This window comes from Drosophila innubila, chromosome X (genome assembly GCF_004354385.1).
Source record: "Drosophila innubila isolate TH190305 chromosome X, UK_Dinn_1.0, whole genome shotgun sequence".
NCBI classification, from domain to species: Eukaryota; Metazoa; Arthropoda; class Insecta; order Diptera; family Drosophilidae; genus Drosophila; species Drosophila innubila.
Window position 1 is genome coordinate 9,427,001 of NC_047626.1, and position 26,423 is coordinate 9,453,423.

A 26,423-nucleotide genomic window follows, 5' to 3' on the forward strand; every position below is an offset into this window, starting at 1 on the left:
TATATACAGATCAAAGATTTATGCTCATTAGTGGTTTTTGGTCTTAATTGAAGGACTCTTTGTAAATGTCGCCATGAAAAATGCTGTGCAATTGGTTTTTCGCAAGTGACGTGTTCCTTAAAGCTACTGCTGAGAAGAGTTGGCCAATTCGAGTGGCTTTAACAGCAACATGCAACATGGCCAAGTGAATGAAGTCGGACAGATGTCTGGGAACAGCAACAGGCCTTGTTTCGTTCGTATTATGAATTAAGCACAAGTCGGCGGACCGGGAAACGGCTCAATAATTGCAAACTACTGAAGCATTTAATATTTTGAGTGCATTTCCGCGTTACGAGGACACTGGCAAAAGGTGCGAGATGAAACGACAGAAGCAGTCAGTGGGCGGAAGGGGGGGAAACGGAAAGTAAAGAAAAACAAAAACAAAAACATATCGAATGGGGAAAACACATGAAAATCGAAAGTCCAAACGGAACTGGGGCCAGTTCAGTTCAGTTCATTTGAAGTTGGGCCGTTGAGATCCCAAACTCCTCGGTCAGCCGGCCGTAAAGTTAATAAAGCGCCCTGGAGGCGATAAACAATTTGCGTTTGTCCAAAAGTCCAGCAGCAGGCGGTCTACACGGCGGTCAAGGGGGCAACAGGGGCAGACGGGGAGCAAAGGATTGAGTTGTGGAATGGAAGTCAGTCCATGTAGCGCCGGTTGCCCCGAAGGCGACGCTAGCTGCGGCTCAACGGACTGCGAACTTGAAATTCTAATTGGCATTTTATGCCGGGCCACGCCTACAATACAAACCAACGCCCAGCCACCCCGAACCAGTCGCAGTCGGAGCGGGGAAAACTGTCGAACAGGTGTGAAATCGTTGACGAATTCTCACGAATACGTTTAATCCGCTTTCTGATTTTTGTTGCAGCCACTGGAAACATTGTGTGTGTGTGAGTGTGTGTGTGTCCGAGGTCAGGGTGCAAGAGGGATTGGGGAAGGTTCAGGAGCCGGTTTTGCATTTTGCGGGCGATATCATGTTGGATTAAAAGCGCGTCGTGCCCTTCGTTGCAAATTAATTTCGTGTACATGTCCTGCAGCCTTTGCCAAGTTTATACGCCTGCATACACATCATGTGTGTGTGTAGGTGTAGGTGTGTGTGTTGTGCCGCCAGTCCGTCTGCATATCGAGTTACACACTCAGCTACAGCCTGTCCATCACTTGGCCCCTTGTCGAAAACACACACAAACAGTCAGTCTGTGTGCCATGTTGTCCTCCTGTCCTCCTGTCCTCCTGTCCTCCTGTCGTCCTTACGTCCGACAACCAACAACCGACAACCAACAACCGACCGACAACCGCAAATGTTAAAGCGGCGTGACTTTATTTGATTGTCTGCCGAGTGCGCTGGCATTTCGGTTTCACTTGTTTTTAGATCCGCTTGAAATTATACAAAAACAGTAGATCCTTTTTAGCATAACAGGATTGTTAGCCAAATTGAAATTAAAACCCTTTTGCTCGCTTTTTACGCCAACAGCAAGTTGCAAATGCTTTTTTCCGTTTTATTTTATTGCGATTATGTGGGAGGAAGCAAAATTACCAGGTGTTAGTTCCAGCTAATTGTGACTTCTTCTATCGTGTCTGAAATATTATATATTATTATTATTATTATTATTATTATTATTATTATTATTATTATTATTATTATTATTATTATTATTATTATTTTTATTATTATTATTATTATTATTATTATTATTATTATTATTATTATTATTATTATTATTATTATTATTATTATTATTATTATTATTATTATTATTATTATTATTATTATTATTATTATTATTATTATTATTATTATTATTATTATTATTATTATTATTTTTTTTTTTTTATTGTTTAAAAATACAACCTTTCTGGAGGCTTCAAATTAGAAAAATTTCACTTAAAAACTTTTTTAATCCATCATATTTCTTAGCTTTTTTCTAGAGTTGAGTCTGCGTTTTTAATCATTTCTCGAGAATATAACAACTATTTTAAAAACATCTTAGCCTTTCTGAAAGATAAACAATTTATGTGTTAATAATGAATTTAAATTTGTTAATTTAAGTCAATAGGTTTTGAGATTTATGTATTTTCTATAAGTTATTATTTACTGCATTCAATGAATACTTGTCAATACAATACAATCTACAATCTAACTGTTATCAGATGTAATCAAGATTTCTTCTTCATCGAGCAACTGAAATGTTCTCCAAGCTTTGAAGAAGTATCGCAATTATTACTCGACATTTTGCTGCATCCTTTGCACTTTCCAGGTACGAATACTTGCAACATACGAGACTAAGAACTGCTTGAGAGAGCTTAGTTTGTAGTTTTCATTTTCAATTGCTGTAAGTTAACATACGCATTTCCACTTTACTCCGTTGCACTCGAGTAAGCTTAAGTATAACAATCATTCGATTAAATACTCTTCTCCAAAGCTTAGTCCTTTCCAAGTGGTTTTTCCTTTCAAATGATTACACATATGTGTGTGCTTGAGCCTATGCAGATTTACTTTCTTGTTTTCTTTTAAGCATTCGGTTTGTGTGTCTGTTTCTGGTTGAAATTATGATATTTCTTAGGTGAGATTAACTTGAATTATGTTTTCTCAACATGTTTTGATTAGTAGATAAACTGACTAGTTTAATTTGATATGTAAATTGAAAGTTCCTCAATGTGTTTGAGGCTAGAAAAAGTGTAGTTTCTGAATATTTTATTATCAAATGAAACAGAAGTAAGTGGCTATTGGCATGCATTCGTTTTTAATTACTGGAAAAAGTTTAAATGGATCAGATATGTAGAATAAATAGCTTTAACTAATATTCAAATTATTCATTAATTATATATAATTGTAATTATCTAGGCCTGACTTTTCCCATTTGAAACAGCAAATTTCAAAAAAAATTTGTAGAGTTGGAATATTTTTATTTTGAGTAGTTCAAAAAGCCGTTCTTTGTGGGAACTATGAGTAGACTTAAATATCATTCATTGTCACGTATACTGCACTTGCTAATCTCCTCCTAATGTCCTTTTTGCTTTGGCCATTTGCAGGGAAATGACATAAAAATATGTTTATCAAACTCAGCAAGTACATAAAAGTTTTTGCATTATTATAAATATATTTATACATCGGACATTACTTGACATGCTCATCCATTTAAACAGTTTCCTCCCTTTGGCCTGCACTGTCCTGGGACTCCTTTGACAAGGCATAAACATAAACATAAAAAAAAAGAAGAGAAGAAAACTGTGAAAAATACATACATAAATGCCGATTAAATCTTTATTTTCAGCCTTGACGCACGCAAAACTGCTTGACAATAATGTTGGGATGGAAAGGGAGATGGGCAGGGGGAGGGGTAGGGGAAGAGGGAGAGGGTGTCAGGACGTGCTGTGTCCAGGATATTTGGTTACGCATTTTTGAGGACCCGCCGTTGACTGACGCCGTTGACAGACATGTGACAGCGGATGGGCGTACGGTTGATCGTGCAACCTGATGATTTAATAACTGGCAAAGCTGATTAGGAGGTGGAGTGGGTGTTGCCGACTAGGGGGAGGAGGGTGCGCCCAATGCCCGGCTAGGACACAAAGGAAAGGGGTTGCAAACATTTTTAAAGGTGGCTGCAAATTTGCAAGGGTGCAAGGAAATGAAGCAGGGGGAAGAACTTACCACCAAGGATAACACTGCTTGTTGCTTTCCCATTGTTGTTGTTCTTGTTGTTGGTCTTTTTGTTGTGGCTGTTGTCACCGCAGCGCAGCGCGTGGTGTATGTGTGTGCGTGTGTGTGTGTGTGTGTGATTGATGACAACTCAAATAAGCGATGATTGATGCTTATTTTACACTTTTCGTTACAACACACGGCGACACATGTTTATTTATGTATGTGTGCGTGTCGGTGTGTGTCGGCGTGTGTGTGTGTGTGTGTGCTTACATCGGCGGCTTTTTTGGCTGGTTTATCCTATATGGGGATTATTAGGAGCGCACGTTCGAGCGTCTCCAGACGCCGACAGCAACAACAACAGCGGCAACAATAACAGCAGCAACAACAACAACAATAACAACAATGGTAACGCCGTCAACGAGCCGCAATCATCAATGTTACCAACAGTCTGTGTCCGTCTCTCACCCGCCTTCTAAAATCTGTGTTAGTGTATTGGTAATTGCTTGTATATCCCTGCATATGTCTGTGTGTGTGTGTGTGTGTGTGTGTGTGCGAGGTGTTCTTGTGGTTTACTTATTGCTGCACTGCAATACATCATCGGCTGCCAGTCAACCCGGTAGAACTTTCTACACAAACCATCAACAGTCTCCGACTTCGACTCCTACTCCTACTCCTACTCCTACTCCATTGTCCATTCTCCATTCTCCAACCTCCATGCCTCTACTCGCTGTCGCGCTCACAAAGTTAGTCGCCACATGCCACATGCCACATCACATCACATGGTTGGAGGCAGTGGCAGTTTCTGTTCGTTGACACCTTTAAAATGCATCAATGTCACGGCTGCTCTTGAAAAGCGTGAACTGAAAATGGAGATTGCTTAATTAATTTGTAATGTTTGTTATCAATGTCATAAACTAGCCTGTTATGCAGCTAATAAAAATCCTTTTTTGTAGCATTTTTAAAAAAGAAACTTCAAGAGGTCCTTCTCCCTTTTACATACAGTCCAACAAACACAATATATTCTTTTACTAAATATATAAATATGCCAAAAGTTGTAAATTTTTATTTTCTACATCAATTGGGCTCTAAGCTTTTTTTAGCTTCTTAAAAAACTAATACTAGGCCATTTTATTCTTTATATTTATTAAAAAAAATTATTTACAAATCTTTCATCTGGCGGAAATTCGAATTTTATACTACTTATATAGAGATAAATTTCCAAAGAAACAAAATCCTATACAAAATGATATGATTTTTTTTGACGTAATGACAGTATTACCTAGATAATTTATTTAGAAGGTTCATTTATTCGTATTGTTATTAAAGACAATCATAGTTTTTTTTCAAAGTCCAAATAAATTTCTGGAAATCAATTTTTTTAAAATAAATTTTTAAAAAGCAAAAAGAGTTTTTCATATTTGAAAAAATGTAATTAGTTAAAATTAATAGATTTTCTGAGTTTGTTTACTAGTCGCCAATTGGCCATAAATTTATTTAAATATGTAAGTTCATCCACACACATACACATGTTCAGTAGAAGCTTTTAAATTCTTTTAGTAGTGTTCTATTTTGTTATTAGAAAAAAAAGTTGTCTTAACAATATCAACTGATTATTTGTTGGAAAAAAACATTGGATTTTGGCACATTTGCAAAATGTTGATGGCAGTTCTAGGGCTTCGATGGCCGACGAGGGGAACGCACAAAAAAGATGGCGGCAGGTGCAGTGTTCGGCCGCGACCTTGTGACCTCATCTGCCTCCGCCATTGGCCACAGCTGCAAAAAGGAATTAATTGAGTAAAAGTACGATTTAACTAAACTGCAGACATGTTACTTTTCTATGGCCACGTCGAAAGCGTTGTCGATGCACCTGTTGCAGCTTTCCACTAGAAAGTAGCGAACGCTTGCGTTGTTGCCACGACTAAAAAGAGAAAGAGAGAGAGAGAGAGAGAGAGAGACGCAATGAGAATGGAATGTAAATACAATAAAGTGGTTTTTTATTAAAAAAAATTAAAAATAATTGAAGCCCCCACAAGAGGTTACATATTAAATATTTCAACTTTAAGCTTATGACCTAAATTTTTAAACATTTTATTAGACAACATTACAATATCCACTATAGTACTTTTTTCAATGACTGTATGTATGTACTTATGAAAATCTGAACTGATCAAAAGTGTATTGTATAGTACAAAATTGTATTAAACAAATTCGCCTAATCACTAATATTACACATATATAGTATATAGTTTATTTGTCATTTAAGCGATCGTCATACGACTTTCATATAATACGAGTAACTTGGCTGTTTCCTGTGATCTGTCAATTAATCTTATAGATTGTGTATTTCGTATTTTCTAAATCATTCTGAAAACTTACTTCTAATCGGAGCAATCAGTCAAAAATCGACTTTTCGTATGAAGAACTCTTTTGGTTTTTAAAATATCTCAACCAATTTTAAAGTATATGCATTTGTTGTTGTGTTATACATCCTTAAAAAATATAGGAATGACATTTATTGTTTTAATGTGTGTAGGGAAATACAAATCCATATATATAGGGATGTTGATATTTTTAAAAATATCAATATCAAAAATATTTCGATATAAAAAAAATATCATTTATATTTGATAATTTTGACAAAAATAATATCGATGACATAAATATCTATGCCGTGTATTTAGATGCAGTGTTATTTATTTTAACAAAGTATAATATTGCTTTAATGTTTCATAAAAAAAAAAAATTGGTGAATACGGCAAAGGCAACGGCAAAAAATTTCGCTAAATAATATCAAATAATTATATCGATATTGATATTATCGCCAGAAAAAAATTTCGCCCAAAAATATATCGTCACCAAAAAATATCTATCGATATATCGGTATATCGATGATATTTCGACATCCCTACATATATATGAAACTCTTTGTCCTGACTCACTAACTGATGATAATTAAAGATAAAATAGAAATAAATAAAAGTTAAGATATGTAGAATTTTTCTTCTTTGTCAAAGCTAGGCACGCTCACCTGTAAGTTGACATCGTACTTGACGCGGTGAGTCAACGTCGGCGCCAGTTCCTGCAGCAGTCGCTGCAGCCAGGCCACTCCTTGCCACAGATCCTCGTCGGTCATGTGGCAAGTGTGCAAGGGGCAGCCTGTGGAGCGTGCCAGTTCATCCAGACCGAAGGCGTGCTCCACATCGTACAGCTGGACACCGTCTCGATGGCGGGTGGCAACCAGCAGGACGGGCTTGCCACGCATTGCCTCATGTTGCAGGCAGCGCTGCAACAGGTCAAAGTTTGCCTGCAACATCTCGTTGCTGTTGCTGAGATCAAAGCAGAAGATGAGCGCATTGCAGCTGGCATAGTAATATGGCCAAATGCGTTGCATATCCGCACTGCCCCCCACCTCAGTCAGCAGCAATGTGGCAACCCTGGCCTCCGCCTCTGCCCCTGCCTCGATGCGGTAACAGCGAACGCCATTTGTGGGTCCCAGATCGTCGGCATCGCGCTGCTTGCCACTGAGATGCAGTCCCAGCTGGGTTTTACCACTGCCGCTTGCCCCCAAAAGCAGCACCTTGAACTGCGTGGTGGCAGCTGCTTGTGGCGTCTCCTTGCAGCAACGGCAGCAGCAGAGGCAGCAGCAGCAGCAGCGGCGCAGCTTAGCGCATATTAAACCCATTAGCACATGGCGAATTTGCCTTTAAACTAATATTTCTATTTATTTCAAAGTTGTGGATTTGACACTTTTATTTGTTTGTTTACATACAGCGGCTGCCAGCTGATTTGGCCAACTGTTGTCCCTGGCAACAACCACGGCCTTGTGTTGTGGCCATTACCAAGTTGCCATGGTTGGACCACGTATTCTCTGTTAATTCACATTTTCAAAAATCACATTTTTACAATACTTGACTATATATTTTTTGTAATGCGCATTTATAGATTATTCTGTAGCTTTATTGAAATTGAATTACAAATTGAAATTCAAATGTTTCTGTTAAAAAGCTACTGTTTGGCCAAATCGTAACAGCTGCTGTTAGTTAACAGCAGCGCTTACTGTAGCAGCAGCTGCTGTTAGTTAGCAGCTGTTAATTGGCTGTAATTGTTCGAAAAATGTTGCCTGTGCTTTCCGCTAGAGGTCGCTTTGTCCCAAAATTTGCTAAACGTTACTTATGAGCTTTTAAAATATTCCTTAAATATACTGCAAAATTTCCCGATGGTAATTTCCTAGTATTAAAACTGGTATTTTTCATATTAATGTCCCAAATGAAGAGTGGCAGGATAAATTAAAGACAATTTTATTCAAGTCAAACACGGAATCGAATAAAGTGTAACTTTAATTAAAAGTAAAAAGAAACTATTACTTTTAAATTATTATTAGTATACAAGAAGTCTTTTTTATCGAGTCAACTGCACATTTAGAAATAGAAAATTAAATCAGTGAATCAAACCGAAACAAATATCGGTTCCGTTTTCGCTTTCGTTGCGTCCTGAAATAACAATTTCCGTAAAAGGTTCTACGTGTATTTCGGTTTTGTTCATTCAAGTCCGGTATTATTACTGGTCCAACAATTCAATTTTGAAACATTGTCCGACTTCTGACCTAACAACTTTACAGTCAAAAATATTTGTATTTTGAAAAAAAAAAATAAAATGTTGTACATACAGAAAATAACAAATTAAATTTGGAAAAATGTACCGAAAATTTACCGGTACAAACTTAACGGTATTCGATTCTTGAAAATTAATTTTTTTTTTATGGGTTCAGTCACTACAAACGAAACGGTTAGCTTCGGTTAAGTTTTCGGTATTAATTGCTTATTTAAATATTCATATAACTTAATCGCTGCTTTTAAGACCCAATCGTTTTTTTTTTCTTTTATAATTTGACGTATTAGTGGAACCTAGAGAACCAGAACTTAGAGATAACACAGTTTAGATAACATACGACGGGCTAAAATCCATTTCCTAAAACCATCCACAAGCCGCATACTCCCAAAAGGTAAACCCCTTAAGGCCTTCGAGCAGGTGTAACAGTATACATTTTCCAATGCTTTGTCAAACAGCGAAAGCTGTGAAACAAATGTGAAGCATTAATTGTGATTATAAATTCATGGAAAATTAATTAGCTTGCTGTCAAGAAGCGCAAAACACGCAGAATAACACACAGCAGAAGTAGATATGATGTATACCGCTATAAGATTTAACTTTGATGAGAAATTCCATCAACTTTTGCTCAATTACTGTATAGCTTTTATAACTCTTTTTCTTTTTTCTTTTTGGGAAACATTTCGCTAATCGCCATATGGCAGATGTTTTGAGCTGAGGACTAAGCTTGAAAGGAGCTCTTTGTGTTATTGCATTGCATAATGGCGTCATGCCCGAAACCGTTAGGCACTGTTAACTCGACGCACACTCGACCCCATCCGAAAACACCCCCATTTGAACTCACATGCCACCTTGAATTGAAAAGTAAGCAAGCTAAACGTTCCCCGAACTTTGTCGCCTTTTGTAACCGAACGTCTGTAGCCTTGAGGCAGTCGTCAGCGTCTTTGCGAATACCCTGCACCCATTAATAATGTGTACAGAAGGGTGTTATCAGTTTGTGCAAAACGTATGGATAGATTACTGATTGAATCGATTTAATTCTTTCACTGTGTCGTTCTCAAAGTTTATTAAAGTTAGTTACACCAATTTTTGTACATAACATGTAGATACCTGTCCTGAAAATTAAATTTTGATTGCATAAAATACTCTTAAAATTATTCAAGGAACTGCTTTTATAATGTAAAACAGAATAATTCGAGATGTCGTCATCTAGTCAACATGAAATTTATAATGCTCTATATACTGAGCACTGCATCAGGATCAAATAATAAATAGTAAATGTTAAAGTGATTCAAGAAACTATTTTCCATGCAAGATTTAATCAAGATCGCATTAAAACATACACTAAACATAAACTTTTGTTAAAGGAAACCTATTAATAATTGGATTGCAATTGTAATATTCATCTTATTATTGTCTTAGGTTAAGTATTGTATTGTTGATTTTGAAAACTGACACTTTTATAATTTATTTATTATTAGTGTAGTGAGCCATTTAGCGTAGTAGGAAGTATGAATACATGTTAGATCTAAAGCTGGTCAAAGGGCAACTGGTAGTCGAGTACTCTTGACTTCTGCTTGTTCTCTTTATCGCTTTCTTGGCCTGGTAACTCTTTTGTGTTGTCCCCCCGACCGTGGTACAAATATGAATATGATGTTGTCAGTCTCACATTAGTTCTTCGCCTCGACAACCATCGTGTCGTCCATTTTAATATGCGCATTAATGCGGCACAAAGCGTCGCGAAAAGTGACAGCCTGGAAACGGGATACAGGATTCAAGCGAAGACTTTTGCATAAAAGTGCATGGATGTGGAGTATATGCAAATATATACCTGGATCTCAGCTGTAAAGCAGTTGATTGCCTGCCTGCCAGCGACCTGCGACCTGCGACCTGCACATGTCTCAAACATTACATTTAAAGCAATATGCATACATATATGTATGTATTGCAGGCGAGGTGAGCTCGAACAGTTGTCCAAGAAATCGGAAAAATGAACGGGTAAAAGCTCGAAGTCATGAGGTATCCAGGAAATCGGAACATTTCCTTGTCATTTGTCATAGGTTAGTTTCGATGGTTCAAGAAAAAAATGTAATTGTCGAAATTCTTTAAGTCTTGTTGAAAGGATTTCATATTTTATAATGATATTGCAACCCTGAAAAGGTAAAAGCTCGATAGATTAATAGTCAATGATCTATCAAGAATACTTACGACTCTCTTGTTATTTCATTTAAGCACCTTTGAGCATCCCTGGTTTAAATGAAACTAAAGAGCCACATCCTTGTCCACATTTAAATAAGTTTAAGCGGTTATTTTATCATATATAGATTGCAGCTATACGAGTATTTCCAATGTTGTAACTATTCAATAATCCCTCGCCTGTGTGCTGTCGTGAGTTTTCTAAAGCTTAAGTCAAATATTTGCCCAAGTCTCCGCCCTTTAGCTAAATGAAGCGACACCGCGTAATCGTTTGTCCTGTGCGTCCCTGCGGACGTCTTCTCGTTTCTCCTTTTACCGTTCTCCTGATTTGGAGCTGTAACTTTCGGACGTGGCAACCCACCAGTTCCAGTTCCAGTTTCAGTTCCAGCTTCTGATTCAGCTTTATTCGATTATTTGAGCGCAGCAGCATCATTCCGTTTGCTTTCCGGTTGTTTTTCTTTATCCTGCCGTCTGGATGCCGCGTCCTGGCGGACTTCACTGCTCTTTGACTATGCCACACGGCGATGCGACGTCATATTTCCTTTTCTCGGCTCTCACATTTTTGTTCTTCACTTCTTCTCCTTTGCTTTGCTTTGGCTTTGGCTTGGTTGCTCCTTTTTTCTGAGTTTTCTCCGGCGCACTTGTCGAGTCGTTCACCGTGTGGAAAGTTTAGTGAGCTTAGCACTGGGCGCGCTAGCTTGCCTCGGATTTCATTTCCGGCATGTTGCGGTTACGTTAAGTAACGGAGATTGCATCGCTAATGATGCAATTGTGTTTGGCGGAAATGAAAGCGGTTTCGTGTGACGACTTGCGACCGAGCCGACCACAAAATGCCCACACACACCCACTAACACACACACACACACACACACACATACCCACTCACCTGTCCAAGGCACAAATTCTAAGACTTGATGCTCAGCAAAGTGAAGGTAAATGAAGTGGAAGAAAACTGTAAATTAAGAGAAGCAAAAAACTATGCGCCAGTTACTTAATTGCACTTCACTTCACGTTCGCACTTCCGTTTCATACCGGAAGTGCATGTCAAAGCGAAAGCTGTTCTTAAGGCATAAGTTTGTTTGAAACACATATTTTTATCCTGTCAATTTAATAATATGCTGAAAACATATTGAAAGAAAAGGACCAAAACTCAGCTCGAGGTAAGATATCTTAAAATTTTAGTGCTTGGAATGAACTACTCAATAATAAAAACTAGTTGGCCGGTGCTACAGTCGAGCATACTCGACTGTTGGAGACCCCGTACTTACTTTGGCAAAAACTAATAATGGAAAAATTAAAAAATATTTAGCTAACTTAAATGCATATTCTATCATATTGGTTACAATGTCTCATAAAACATTAAAGATTTTCATACGAAGACTTGAATTTCGCCCGATCGGTCCTATGACAGCTATATGATATAGTGGTCCGATTTGAACCAACTTTGGACAGGATATATAAAACCAAGTCATATGCTTATTGTATCAGTTTGCTTCAGATATCTCATAAAACAAAAAAGTTTTTCATACTAAGACTTGATTTTCGACCGATTGTCCCTATGGGCGCTATATGATAAAGTGGTCCGATTCAAAAAAGAAACAAACTTGGCCTGCCTGCAAGATAGAGGAATCTACATACCAAATTTGGTGTCACTAGCTTTTAAATTGTTCTTATAATTTGAATATGAAATTTTTGTTTTCGATATGTGGGCGATAAAGGGGGCGTGGCCGAATTTTGAAACAAACTTGATCTGCTTGCAATATAGAGGAACCTACAAACCAAGTTTGGTGTCTCTATATCTTACAGTCTCTGAGATCTAGGCGCTCATACAGACGGACAGACAGACGGACAGACAGACGGACATTGCTATATCGACTCGGCTGTTAATGCTGATCGAGAATTTATATACCTTATATTCGTTAAAACAAACCCAATAGACCCCTGTACTTTTCTTAAGTACGGGGTCTAATAAGAGATGCTAGGGTAAAAAATTGTTATGATATAATTTCATAATAGTTGTATGATTGCCTCATGAACTGTCAGAATAAAATCTATATTGGGGAGCTGGAAATGTTAAGCAGGCCTTGTTCACATTCTGGCATCAAGCACACTTCATAACTCGGCATCTTCATCGGAAGTACAGTTTTTTCTTTCAGGCTAAAAGAGCAATAGAGCATTAAGTGATTCCCTTTCCCTCCCGCACACACACGATGTACAATGAATCGAGTCAAACGCATCGCTGTCAATCGCCACAAAATGATTTGTTGAATACGCCGGAACATCTCCGGCCTGGTTTTAGTGGACAACCGCGTCAATATGATCCCAGGGAGTTTGGTCTGACGGGCAACGAGCAATGGCAACATCCGAATATGTTCCGGAACATGACATGTCTGTATTAATATTTATAATGACATTTAGCTGATTCAACTACCAATTCATTAAATTGCAGATGAAACAGATATCGGGGCGATGGATACGTTTCGACAGGCGCAGCCGCGACGTACGGAATTTTGTCCGCCTTTGGCTCACAATCTAGGAAATCTACCAGAGGAGCACCTGGCGGATATGACGCCACCGACGTTCGATTTGTATGATACGGACACAACGCCTTTGGGTGACAATGAGCCCAATTTATATGTGGACAGCCTGTACCAAGAGATTGTGAATCGTTTTGATGAATTGCGCGAAAGGATTGCTCAAGGGGATAATAAACTGGAGTCGGAGGTGAGCCACGCCTCCTGCAATACCTCTTCAAAGCCCAACGAAGTTTCGGAAGTCTGCACGTCACAAAATGTAAGCACATTTTTTTTTTTTTTTCTTTTTAGTTGGATAAAATATAAAACATTACGGCGTACCAGCTGCAATGGCCTATGCCCATGGTAAAATTTTAAAAGCACAGTTCTTATACCCTGTACTTCACACAATAACTACAGGGTATCTCTATGTCAGTAGACATAACTATTTTCGACTATTATCTATAAACAAAAAGAGTTAACTCGTTCCTTCTGTGCATACAGGAGAATGGCACAAAAAGGACTTTACGCAAGGTGACCACGCGTCGGGACCAGTGTGGAAATGTGACCAGTCGCGTCGAAGAGACCAGCACAGTGTCTAATGGAAGGTTGTCTAATCCGAATTCCGTTCCTCCGAATTCAGGACGTCAACTCAACTTTTCATTAGCACAATCGGAAAATCTCGCCGATGTATCGATGCCATCATTTCACGATGATTCCATGATTCCCGCAATGAGCACTCGAATAGCTCCTCAAAATATGACCAGCGAGTGTCTAGCGGACAAAAGTGCTCCACCTTTGTCAGACTCTGCGGAGAGACGCCTTCAGACGCCAGCCCGGACAATCGGCAACATCCTGGCGCCATCCTTTGGCACCAATGTCTGCCTGGAAGATGTCAGTGCTCCGTCGTTTGCACAAAGCACGATGACAAGCACAAGACCCGGATGCCCAGCTATACAGGATATCTGTGAGATTTCAGCCCCATCTCTGGCCAGTCCCAATCGTGGACCCATCAATAGTGAGTGTCTTACTGCTGATTCAAGACGACAAGCAACAATTCTGCCTAGAGAATGCTTAGAAAATGTGACAATGCCTTCTTTTGGAGGAGTTTCTGGAGCTTCGAATAGGCAAATGACAAATATGCCAAGTGAGTGCTTAGAAGACGTGAGTGCTCCATCTTTTGGACGGAGCATGTCACGGAGTAGATCAACTCGACGACAGCAGAGATCGATGCCATCACAAAATATCTGTGACATAAGTGCTCCTTCCTTTGGAAGCTCAGTTCGGGGCCAAACGACCAATGAATGCCTGGAGGACATGAGCATGCCTTCCTTTGGAGGAGTATCAGGAGCTTCTAGAGCTAGAGCTCCAACACGACAACATCAATCAGTGCCTAGTCAGAATATCTGTGATATCTCTGCTCCTTCCTTTGGAACTAGTGGACGTGAACAACCCACAAGTGATTCATTTGGTAGACAATTGACTAATCAGTGCCTGGAAGACATGAGCATGCCTTCCTTTGGAGGAGTATCAGGAGTTTCAAGAGCGAGATCACAACGAGGTCAGCAGCGATCTATGCCAACTCAGAATATCTGCGATACATCAGCTCCGTCTTTTCAATCTACAGGACGAGAACCTCTCTCAAATGAATGTATAGATAGCATAGCCATGTCGTCATTTGGAGGTGTTACAGGAACTTCAAGACGACAACAAACAATGCCCTCGGAATGCCTTGAAAACATCACTCAACCATCTATCGATATCAGTAGAGCTGCACAAATGACCAGTGAGTGTCGAGAGAATACTACCATGCCCTCATTCGGAGGAGTTACGGGATCACCACAAAGACAGCCAGATTTGCCTTCGGAGTGCTTGGATAATATAACTCAGCCATCGTTTGGCAGAAGCATGTCGCGTGGAACGAGTCAGCGACAGCAGGATATGTCGATGGCTCACCAAAATATTTACAATAACCCACCCTACTATGTCAGCCAGGGAAATATGCCCAGCGAGTGCTTAGAGGACGTAAGTGCGCCATCCTTTGGACGCAGTATGTCACGGAGTAGGACTTCTCGACATCAGCAGCGATCGATGCCTTCACAGAATATCTGTGACATAACAGCTCCGTCATTTGAAAGTTCGGGTCGGACAATGGCTACTTATCAATGCCTGGAGGACATGAGCATGCCTTCCTTTGGCGGAGTTTCAGGTGCTTCAAGAGCGAGATCTCCGAAACATCAAGAGCGGTCAATGCCAACTCAGAATATCTGTGATACTTCAGCTCCGTACTTCCAGAATAGTGGTCAAGGAGCCATAACAAATGAATGTATAAATAACATCACCATGCCGTCATTTGGTGGTGTTTCAGGTTCTTCGAGAAGACAGCGTACTATGACCTCCGAGTGTTTGGATGATATTACTCAGCCGTCCCTTGGAAGAAGCATGCCTACCCAAAATATCTACGACATGACCCGAGAATGCTTGGATAATGTTACCATGCCTTCTTTTGAAGGTGTCGCTGGAGATTCAAATAGGCCAATGAACCATATGCCAAGTGAGTGCTTAGAGGATGTGAGTGCTCCATCATTTGGAAGGAGCATGTCACGGAGTAGATCAACTCGACGACAGCAGAGATCGATGCCATCACAAAACATCTGCGATATTAGTGCTCCATCTTTTGGAAGTTCAGCTCAGGGACAAACGACCAATCAATGCTTGGAGGACATAAGCATGCCATCTTTTGGAGGGCTTTCCAGTGATTCAAGATCAAGATCACAGCGACGTCAACAGCGCTCAATGCCAACTCAGAATATCTGCGATACATCAGCTCCGTCTTTTCAGTCTACAAGACGTGGAGCTGCGACAAATGAATATCTGGAGAACATGACCATGCCGTCCTTTGGTGGTGTATCGGGTATTTCAAGGCAACAACCAAATATGCCATCAGAGTGCCTGGAAGATATTACTCAGCCGTCCTTTGGAAGAAGTACGCCACATCGGGCAATGGAGTACAGTAATTCACCTTATTATGACGGTCCTGGGAACACAACAATGATAAATGAATGCTTAGAAAATGTGACAATGCCTTCTTTCGGAGGAGTTTCTGGAGCTTCGAATAGGCAAATGACTAATTTGCCAAGTGAGTGCTTGGAGGATGTGAGTGCTCCATCATTTGGACGGAGCATGTCACGGAGTAGATCAACTCGACGACAGCAGAGATCGATGCCATCACAAAATATCTGTGACATAAGTGCTCCTTCCTTTGGAAACTCAGTTCGGGGCCAAACGACCAATGAATGCCTGGAGGACATGAGCATGCCTTCCTTTGGAGGAGTATCAGGAGCCTCTAGAGCAAGAACTCCAATTCGAAAACATCAATCAATGCCTAGTCAGAATATCTGTGATACCTCTGCTCCTTCCTTTGGATCTAGTGGACGTGAACAACCCACAAGTGATTCATTTGGAAGACCATTGACTAAGCAGTGCCTGGAAGACATGAGCATGCCTTCCTTTGGAGGAGTATCAGGAGTTTCAAGAGCTAGATCACAAAGAGGTCAGCAGCGATCTATGCCAACTCAGAATATTTGCGATACATCAGCGCCATCTTTTCAAACTACAGGAAGAAGAGTGATGACCAATGAATGCCTTGAAAATATTACAATGCCAACATTTCCAGAACGCAGTTTATCACAAGGAGCGAGTCAAAGACGTTATCAAAGATCGATGCCTTCACAGTACATTTATGACGTTACAGAACCTTCGTATTATAACTCCGGTCGAGGTCCAATGACCAATGAATGTTTAAACAATACGACAATGCCATCTTTTGGTGTTGCCTGGCGAGATCAAACTATGCCCAATGAGTGTTTAAATGATGTGAGTGCGCCTTCGATGGGAAGATCTCAAAATACACAACAGCTTTGGGACATCTCTCCCCCTGACTTTGACAGCTACAATAGCTATCCACGTCGACCACACTCCGAGCCGACTTATCCGAGCGAGTGTCTGGATGATGTGACTGCGCCTGGCCTGAGCATGAATATGAGCATGGGACCGAGAAGTCCCCATATGACTAGAGCTGGTCTGAACGATGCATCGGTGAACTCCATGCGTCGTGTGCGGAGTTTTCCTTGTATTCCAAGTCAACAGCAAATTGGCGACATATCGGCGCCTTCAATGAGTGAGATTTGTCTAAGCATTCAGGACTCGAGAGTAGTGCGTCGGGAGACATCCCATCCAAACGAGATACTGGGAAATGTAAGTGCTCCGTCCTATGCAAGTAACGCGAGTCGACAGAATCGTCCAGTCGGCTTGCAATGGGCGGATAGAACGAACATTTCAAGTATGCCCAGCGAGAATCTCGATAACATTACCGAGCCCACGATGTTGGCCAATAACTCAACAAGGGGCAATCTGACTTCCTACAATCGAAGTCTCTCTAGACCACAAGAGCAGTTGTATGAAGTGAGTATGCCAACTCTGGCTAGCACAGGCCAGGGACGTAGAAACAACTTTGCTCGCTCGACAGCCATTGGCGAGGATTTGGGAAACGCACCAGAAGAGATTGATTCACATTTTGCAACAGGTCAGCAAAGTACAGACTCGAAGGATCCACCTTGTCAATGTCCAGCTGCCAAACAGTCTATGAAACTGGCTGATAACTCCAACGAATCACAAGACTTAAATGGACTACAGACTGCAGATTCCGTCGATCCGACGACTTCTCTACAAAATTCGACTTCAAACGACAAAATCGCAAGGGGTTTGATAACAACACCCACCGAACAACTGAGCAATGAATGTGAGCCAAGCGCACTTAATAATACTACACAGGGACCATCCTCGGGAGTTACTGAAGTGAAGGAAGTAACGATCATTGCGTCTGTGAGTTCCATGACTCGCAAATATACTAAGCAAAATACCAGCGAGTGTAATGACAATACGGATCGGTCAAGGGATCGAGGGAGAAGTGTCTATCACAATGTCGGCAATTTATCCCGTAATCCCGAGAATAACGAGACCTATCACGGCTTCAACTCTATGAGTAACTATGCTCCATTCGATCAGCTCATCAACTGCACACCACAAACGGGAGCGGGAGCGGGAGCGGGAACGGGATTGGGAGCCTGCAGTCCGCTCAGCACGCCGCAACCTGTACGCGGAAACATTGGACAAAGAGGCAATGCATCCAACACTCTTAGATCAGATGACCCGACGGAAACAAGGCGCAAGTGCTGCTGTAACAATAAAAGCTGTCAAAGATATAGAAAGACGCGACAAAATCAAAAAGGTCAAGATCGCAACGCCAACGTTAACTAAAACAAACATATACATCAATATTCAGATTTGTGTGCTTTTAACCATGTGCCATGCATTATACTCGATGGGAATAGTTAATGATTTATTACATGTTTTTTAGCCTGAAGAAATTATCGAAATTCGAATCAACAATAAAATAAAAATTAAAACTAAAAAGTTCTAAGATACCTTACCTTACCATAAACAAACATTAAAAATAGTTTCTTAAATAACTTTTGGTAAATATTATGCTAACATTCTCAAAACAAAACTAGTCGGCCGGTGCTACAGTCGAGCATACTCGACTGTCGGAGACCCCGTACTTACTATGGCAAAAACTATTAATGGAAAAAATTAAAAAATATTTAGTTAACTTAAATGCATATTCTATCATATTGGTTACAATGTCTCATAAAACATAAAAGATTTTCATACTAAGACTTGATTTCGCCCGATCGGTCCTATGACAGCTATATGATATAGTGGTCCGATTTGAACCAACTTTGAACAGGATATATAAAACCAAGTCATATGCTTATTGTATCAGTTTGCTTTAGATATATCATAAAACAAAAAAGTTTTTCATACTAAAACTTGATTTTCGACCGATTGTTCCTATATGATATTGTGGTCCGATTCAAAAAAGAAACAAACTTGACCTGCCTGCAAGATAGAGGAATCTACATACCAAATTTGGTGTCATTAGCTTTTAAATTGTTCTTATAATTTGGATATGAAATTTTTTTTTTCGATGTGTGGGCGATAAAGGGGGCGTGGCCGAATTTTGAAACAAACTTGATCTGTTTGCAATATAGAGGAACCTACATACCAAGTTTGGTGTCTCTGTCTGTTATAGTCTCTGAGATCTAGGCGCTCATACAGACGGAAAGACAGTCGGACAGACAGACGGACAGACGGACATTGCCATATCGACTCGGCTGTTGATGCTGATCAAGAATATATATACTTTATGGGGTCCGCCACGCCTCCTTCTGCCTGTTACACATATATTCCTTAAAACAAACCTAGTAGACCCTGTACTTTTTTTTCTAAAAATTATGTTATCGGCCAATTTTTGTTTCGCAATCCCTTACTTTCAATTTTCGCCTGCTTCAAGCTCCCAGCTTGTTCTATCTGAGCGTAAAGTTTGTTGAAATTGTCAATAACCTGAGCATATTGAGACAATTTCCGTGCAAGCTGTGACACCTCGATAGGGATAAGTGATGGGTAAAGGGGGTCGGGAGTTGACTGCCTGTCTGTCATAAGACAATTGAACAAATGCAAAATAATTCACAGCAATAGCGATAAAGGCAATAACAACAACTGTTTAACAAAACGATAGAGAAGAAAAGGGGCCAGACAAAAATCAGCTTGTCGAAAGGTTGCGATAATCTAGATATCCTATAATTCTTGCTTACACGATTGTTATGAAACTCGTAGAATGCAGAGATAAAAGGTTGAAATATGTGTACGCGAAATATGAAGACTTAAGCTATAAGCATAAGAATTTTAAGCTCAATATAAGAATTTTTACTCAAGTCAAGGAATATTGTATCCCCGAGAATTTCCGAATAGAATTTTGATACTTAGAGCACACATGTTTGTAGGTGACTGACTGTAGGTGTTGCGCTTGAGTCTACAGGGTATAGAAACCAGAGCAAAAAAAGAGAAGCATAATAAAATTGAAAACAAATAAGTTCAGGAACCAGGAAGCGACAACGGAAGCGCGTTCATTGTTAGCCTTTGTCGTTGTTTTGTTGGTTGTTGTCGTTGTTGCTGGTTTTTACTGTTGCTGGCAGTAAGAAAGTGATGATCAAAAGGGGAAGGGTAAAGCGCAAGCACACACACGCACACAAACATGATTTGAGGCCCCGAGGGGAGACTGTGCAGTTCGAGCGTTGTGTGCAGCTATTTAAAAACAATTTATTTTTAGCCAGTGCGCGAAAAGCCAGCAGCAAATTCAACCTGTCGCAGTACCAGCATATTGTGGGTGTGAGAGGGGCGTGGTTTTGCCAGTGTGTGAAGTGTGTGTGTGTGTATATGTGTGTGTGTGATTGGTTGGTTGGTTGGTTGGATTTGTTCTTGATTTCGAGCGGAGAGGAAAAAAAAGAAGGATTCGAGTATCGCCTCGCAACGTGTCCCTCTGTCAATCCGTTCGTCAGTTCGTCAATCCGTCAGTCATTTAGTCAGACAGTCAGTCAGTCAGGTATGCAAAACATGAAGTGCAGATGCTTCAGATTGGTTTTCCAATTACTCAACATTTCAATGCAAATAACACAGAGAGCCACGGCGACGGTTAACGCCAACGTTGAGGATTTTAAAAAGTCAAACACACACACACACACACATACGCACACACATTCGCTTTTTCACATATGTAAGTGTGTGTGTGTGTGTGTGTGTGTGAATTTTTCAGGGCAGCTGCCAAAGTCGAAACCACATATTTTCTTCGATTTTTTGCCAAAGATAAAATTTCAATCACGTTTCTTCACTTTCGCTTAACATACCTATTTATGCAGCTGTATGTGTGTGTGTGTGTGTGTGTGTGCGAGTTTAAAAGTGTGTGTGGAGCTGCTAGCACAACAACAACACGAGAGAGAAAAAAGTATTGGTATACCAGAAAGTCATTTTAAAGTCACTAACTAATGATTTGTGTGCTGCTCACTCGACTTCAATTCAATTTGAACTAGATATAGTTCAACTGAGCTGCTGTGATTTACCGTTACATACGGAGTGGTTCATTGAGGAACTAGTCACAGTTCAAGGAATTGCAGAGACAATTTGGAACTTGAAATTTACAATAAATTTATTTTGTTTATTATAATGAAAGTGCGGTCCGTGGCTCAGTTTAACTGGGTTCGAACCCTGCCAAGTTTAAAATATTCTGTAACTTAACTGTTCTGTTTGTTCTTGAAATGACTCTGAAATGCTTTAAGTAGCATGTAGCGTGCTCATAATAATAATAATAGACGTATAAAAAAAATTAAATAAAAAAAATTATAATCGACTGCCTTTCGATTTACTAATATGAATACTATAAATGTATAGCGATAAATAAGTTTTTAAATAATGTTTTAAAATAGTTTAAAAACCAAAAGTTTTGTTAATATGGATTTTTCTGTATTACAGAGTATATAGTATCAATGCTTGATCTTTAAAGTATGATAAATTATAATTAAAATACACTCAAAGGTTCAAATCCCTCAAATTTACTGCACCTTTGGTTCATCCCTCTCGAGACTAGAGATAACTATATTGCTCTATTATCCCCACTACGCATCTGATGACCTACTGAAACACCCTGTTGTGTGAGGGTGTTGCTTGACGATGCGCCCTGTGTTGTTTGCAACTGTGGCCTGATTCATATTTGTTGTTTGTGGATTTAACTGTAACTTTACATGAAGCGACAAACGATTGAAAGAGACAGGGAGGTAGAGAGGGACAGAGATAGAGTTGAAGAGGGAGAAAAGTGTTGTGCAAGTGGGTGAATGTAAATGGTAGAAGGGTAGGGGGAGGGGATGGGAGAGAAAGGGATAGAGTCATGCCAAGTGCTCTCTGCATGGTTTTAGCAATTAGAGAACTAAATATTTGTGGCGCAGATAGTCAACGCCAATTTGTTAGGGAAAGTGCTTGCTAGAGAACGTGTTGAGAGTGGCAAGGAGAAAGGCAAGGCGAAGAAAGAGAGAAGAGTGCGGAGTGCAGAGTGCGGAGTTTGGAGCCTGCAGCCTGGAGCTTTTACCTTTTATCATCTTTCCATCATGGGCTGATTTACGTGGTGCATTTATTGCAAGGGCAGCCACTAAAACTTTTAAATTACAATTTACAGTTTCTGTTTTGTGCCAAGTGCGCGTGTGTGTGTGTGTGTGTGTGTGTGTGTGAGTGTCTGTTCACATACATATATGTACATATATGCATTTAGTTGCTGTGCTCATTGTTTTTAGCATTCAAGTGGCAGTTAAAATGGCTTCAGCCTCAATTGCTGCATCCGGCAACCCTTCAACCTCGCCCCTGCCCCGTCTTAACCCTTCCTACACACCCGTCCCCATCCCTAGCCATGGTCTCTCCCCCTCCCTGCCCTGGCCACAGCTCCCTTGTCCGCTGCATTAGGAAAGTTGACGTGACGCTGTGAGCGATTTATTGTTTTTGTGTAGAGAGCGTAAAATGGAACAAATTTTGCCCAAGCACACACACACACTGCCGCACACATACAGGGTGTTTGCCTGCCACGCCCCCACGAATGCGGCTTTAGGCGCAGCAGCCAGAGAGCCAACAAGACACAGCAACCAACAGCAGAAGGCAAGAGCAACAACGTCATAGGCCGAAGGAAACTCGTCCGCGAGCTGGACAACCCTGGCAACCCTACAAGCCTACCGACTGCCGTGTGACTACCCTGCCATTCTAGAGGGCAACCCTGCTCTACCCTAGGCCAGGCAGTTAATTGTAATGCTGCAAAAATGCTGTCAAAGTTATGCGAGTGCGAAAATGTCCACGGGCTCATGGCATACATGGCAGCTGGGCAGGAGGAAAGAGAGGGACGGGGATGGGACACGGAGAGGTGAGGCAGGGAGTGACGAAGGCAGGGAGGGAGCACCTCTGGCAGCAAGGCTGCCTGCCAGCCACTTGACAGAGCTTCAACTTCGAGCGCCATGTGCCCGCAGTTCTGGCCAACATTCGAGGACACCCCTTGTCCCCCACCAAGCGGCTTCCCCCTGCTCCTCCTCTTAGCTCAATCTCCCGCTTCAAATTGCATATTTCTGTTCCACTTTTTTCTCCATTTTCCTGTTTTTTTTTTTTTTTTTGCTTGCATTTAAAGCAATTGAAATTGGAGCTATCGGTTTGCGTTTGCTTAAAGAGTTTAGTTTGAGGCTTTGCCAGAAATGCTTTTGGAGTTTTTCGATAGGGTTTAAGCTAACCAAGAAGGGGTTAAGGTTAAGAAGGGCTCATATTCAAAAAGTTAAGCTACTTACGAGACTTAAGTATCTGTTTAGCCTGCTTGATGACCTTGAACTGTGACTTTTGACTGAAAAGCCATTAATGCTAGCACCCAAAGCAAATGAAGCTGAAATTAAATGAAAAATGCATTATTCTCAGATTCTGTTTAGCTTGAAAATTAAATAATAACAGCACCGAGCATACAAATCATACAAATGATCAAATACAGATATATTAAATTGTAATTTAATGTATTATAATTCAAAGCAAGCCTGGAAATTAGAGTAGACTGTTAACAATTAAAAAAAAAAGAACAAGTCTGTCAATTGTAGTTATCGCTAACACGAGATATTTAAGCAGGTTTCTATTACCACTTTCTAATCAATTATCCAATTGAATCCAAATAGACTTGTTTCATATTTGTACTGTTCGTTTTAGTAACTGATTTATTAAGCTCAACTTAACAAGTGGAGAGTCAGAGTCATGGCTAGCATTACATTCAAGGATCTTCCAACTGTTGTACTGCGAACCTATCAGGTTCTACGCATTGGCAATAATATCCACGACAAGGAGCTGGACTTTTGTCTCGACGACAAGGTAAGACTGTCCTTCATTTTAGAATGCTGGCTGACGTCCCATCTTCGCAGTCTGTGGCCAAGTTGCATGCAACGTTGACACGCAGCGAGAAGGGAATATTTCTGGTCAACGAGAGCCGCAACGGATGTGTCAGTTTAAATGGTCAGTGCTTTAGTGGACCTGTCTTAATCACCTATCGGGATGCGATCAATGGCCTTGTCAAGCTACGTTTTGGCCGTGTTGAGGCCACGCTACGTGTCTCGGGCAGTTTGGGAGGTTAACACCAATAAATGGGGTCACTGGATCGTTCCAAAGGGGACATCAGCTGCAGTTGTATTCTTTGAAATTTAAATTTATGTTTCACTGCGCATTCAATGTATGTTTTTAAACATAAACAGTCTTCTTCTTATTTCACAACAATATCAGCTAGGTCAGAATTTGGACCAACTTCAAACATGCATACCTTTGTCAAAACTGAACCGATTTTCAAGCGGAATGTCGTTTTTATCATGGCTTGACCTCTTTATTCATTCTGCATTCCAATTTATGCAAACTTGTTTTTCAAAAATTGCACATTTTTAATTTATAGGTTTTTTTTTTTTAATCAACTTCTTCGCGTAGCCGAAAACGGAATCAAATCATGATTGAAAGAGATTTTAATCAGTTAGTAATATTACAATAAAGTTCCTTTTTAATTCGAACATGTACGTAAATATTTTTTCCATGAATAAAAAAATATTTATAAAAATTTTACTTAACTTCAATTTGCCATAGGTGAAATTCAATTGATGTACTCAGAGTGAATCTGTCTTAAGCTATTATTTATGCTTGCTGATTACCCCAAGAAAATCTTCACTTTGCTTTATTTTCTCTTGTCTCTTTTTATATCCCTTTTTAGCCTTTTGTTACTCACATGCTACGCATATGGTAAAATCAGAGTCGAAAAGTTTTGCAGTTTTCCACAGTTTTCAAATGCTAAAAGCAATATTCGCACGCTCATAATTTACAATATGAAAGTTTTCTTGCATAGGGGAAGGAAATTATTACTTACATCAAAGATTTGCATATATTGTCGCTCTGTATGTGTGCGTGTGTGTGTGTGTGTGTGGAGAGAGGTAAGGGCGTGAGAGGGCTTAGACTTGGTTTAGGCGTCCGATTTAAAGGCAAATTTGTCGTTTGGAAAGCCCAGGAACCAAACCGAGCATAAAAGACGGACCAAGTGCAAGAGAGAACAAAAAGGTAGGAACAAAAAAAAATGAGTACGTATGTGTTGATTGTGTGTGCTGGACCAAGAGATACCCTATACCTGTAAGCAGACAATTATTGTGCACAATTGGCATTAATAAAGTTTTTTTTATTAAAGGAATATAGCTACAACTTGACAAACTAACTTTAATTTTTTTTCTTTTCAGTTCATAATTTATTTTTAATTTTTTTTGTATTTTTAATCTTTAACTTAATTTATACTTGGTAATTTTTTCTTTGCCGACTGCTTTTAGTCGTGCATAAATAAAATAAATAAATAAAATAAAAGTATTGTACATATAGTATATATTAATAGGATAACACGAAAACTTTATTCTTGAGATTTTTCTGATATTTTTAATTAAAATTAGCTGAGTGTTTAATAAGTGTTTGTCATTTAAAATTTAGCATGTAATTATAATTAGAATATATAAAGACTAAGAATTTATTTTGAGAAACATGATTGCTATCTTTAGACTCTTAACTTTATAAGAGCGAATCATTAGTTATAGCTAATTATCTTAATCCTAAGCTTGTTATACCCACTTTGTCACTATTTTATTTGTGCAGGGTATAAATCGAAAAGAAAAAAATTGGACCACACTGAAAACCAAAGTAAAGTAAAAGAATTCGAAGGGAAAACTTTGCCTTCAATGAAATGAAATAAAATTGCATTACAACGGGCACAAAACGGGAAGCGTGAACGCTTCAAGGGCGCCTGTTGCCGTCTCTCTCTCTCTTTGGCGTGACTTGCGTGCGGGGCAAGGGCGTATTCGGGAGGAAGCAGGCGGAGAAAGTGATAGGTGCTGTATGTTGCGACGTGTGGCACAAAAACTTTCACCATGATGCGCCTGTTACAGTGCTCAAAATGCTGGCTTAAGTAAAGTCAATGAACGGCATCACCCACAATTCACACGCACACACACACACACACACACACACACACACACACACACACACACACACACACGCACACACACACACGCATTTTTGCTGGTATAAATTTGTTTAGCCCGCACATGTGTCAAAGTTTTTTAACCCAATTTCCGCAATTAAGTTTATATCATTCAACCACCTTAACAGTGCTGCCACCTTTATATCTGTGTATGTGCATAAATATATACGTATGCATATATACGTCAACTCTCTCTTTTTCTCCGTCTCGATCTGCCCCAAAAAGCGGTCTGCTACGTGTCCCTCGTGTCAGAGGTGTCCGCTCGTCTTGGGCGTCGTCAACGACATGTAAACTTTAAACGAGTTGCAGACGAGCGTTGCCAGCGTTCGATGTGGCTTCATGCGAAAAGAATGAATGTCATGTGCCAGCTGACGTTTGACAACACTGCTTGCATGCACAAGATAAGTTGGCAGCACCGCC

The 26,423-nt window shown here is 40.0% G+C and overlaps 3 protein-coding genes across 3 annotated transcripts; 2 read left to right on the top strand and 1 right to left on the bottom strand.

The window, feature by feature from the left end:
• Window positions 1–5,348: 5,348 nt before the first annotated feature.
• Window positions 5,349–10,917, bottom strand: LOC117785742 (probable ADP-ribosylation factor At2g15310). The gene is made up of 4 exons (XM_034623959.1): window positions 10,846–10,917; window positions 6,709–7,341; window positions 5,512–5,598; window positions 5,349–5,453 (listed from the first exon to the last, which is right to left on the bottom strand). The coding sequence occupies exons 1-4, from the start codon at window positions 10,915–10,917 to the stop codon at window positions 5,349–5,351; spliced, it is 897 nt and encodes a 298-aa protein (XP_034479850.1).
• A 1,777-nt stretch (window positions 10,918–12,694) lies between these two features.
• On the top strand, window positions 12,695–18,474 carry LOC117785752. The gene is made up of 3 exons (XM_034623971.1): window positions 12,695–12,872; window positions 12,934–13,277; window positions 13,502–18,474. Exons 1-3 carry the CDS (start codon window positions 12,695–12,697, stop codon window positions 18,314–18,316), a joined length of 5,337 nt encoding a protein of 1,778 aa, XP_034479862.1. The 3' UTR covers window positions 18,317–18,474.
• A 5,195-nt stretch (window positions 18,475–23,669) lies between these two features.
• On the top strand, window positions 23,670–24,133 carry LOC117792994. Its single transcript, XM_034633361.1, has 2 exons — window positions 23,670–23,824; window positions 23,875–24,133. The coding sequence occupies exons 1-2, from the start codon at window positions 23,711–23,713 to the stop codon at window positions 24,082–24,084; spliced, it is 324 nt and encodes a 107-aa protein (XP_034489252.1). The 5' UTR covers window positions 23,670–23,710; the 3' UTR covers window positions 24,085–24,133.
• The last annotated feature ends 2,290 nt before the right edge of the window (window positions 24,134–26,423 follow it).

Coding starts and splice junctions, on each gene's coding strand:
- LOC117785742 (XM_034623959.1), bottom strand. CDS start 10,917: ATGATGCTGCTGCGCTCAAATAATCGAATAAAGCTGAATCAGAAGCTG. Junction 7,342..10,845: donor TGAAACTGGAACTGGAACTG/GTGGGTTGCCAC, acceptor ATATGCGCTAAG/CTGCGCCGCTGCTGCTGCTG. Junction 5,454..5,511: donor TTCGACGTGGCCATAGAAAA/GTAACATGTCTG, acceptor TCCTTTTTGCAG/CTGTGGCCAATGGCGGAGGC.
- LOC117785752 (XM_034623971.1), top strand. CDS start 12,695: ATGTACAATGAATCGAGTCAAACGCATCGCTGTCAATCGCCACAAAAT. Junction 12,873..12,933: donor TATGTTCCGGAACATGACAT/GTCTGTATTAAT, acceptor ATTAAATTGCAG/ATGAAACAGATATCGGGGCG. Junction 13,278..13,501: donor AAGTCTGCACGTCACAAAAT/GTAAGCACATTT, acceptor CTGTGCATACAG/GAGAATGGCACAAAAAGGAC.
- LOC117792994 (XM_034633361.1), top strand. CDS start 23,711: ATGGCTAGCATTACATTCAAGGATCTTCCAACTGTTGTACTGCGAACC. Junction 23,825..23,874: donor ACTTTTGTCTCGACGACAAG/GTAAGACTGTCC, acceptor CCATCTTCGCAG/TCTGTGGCCAAGTTGCATGC.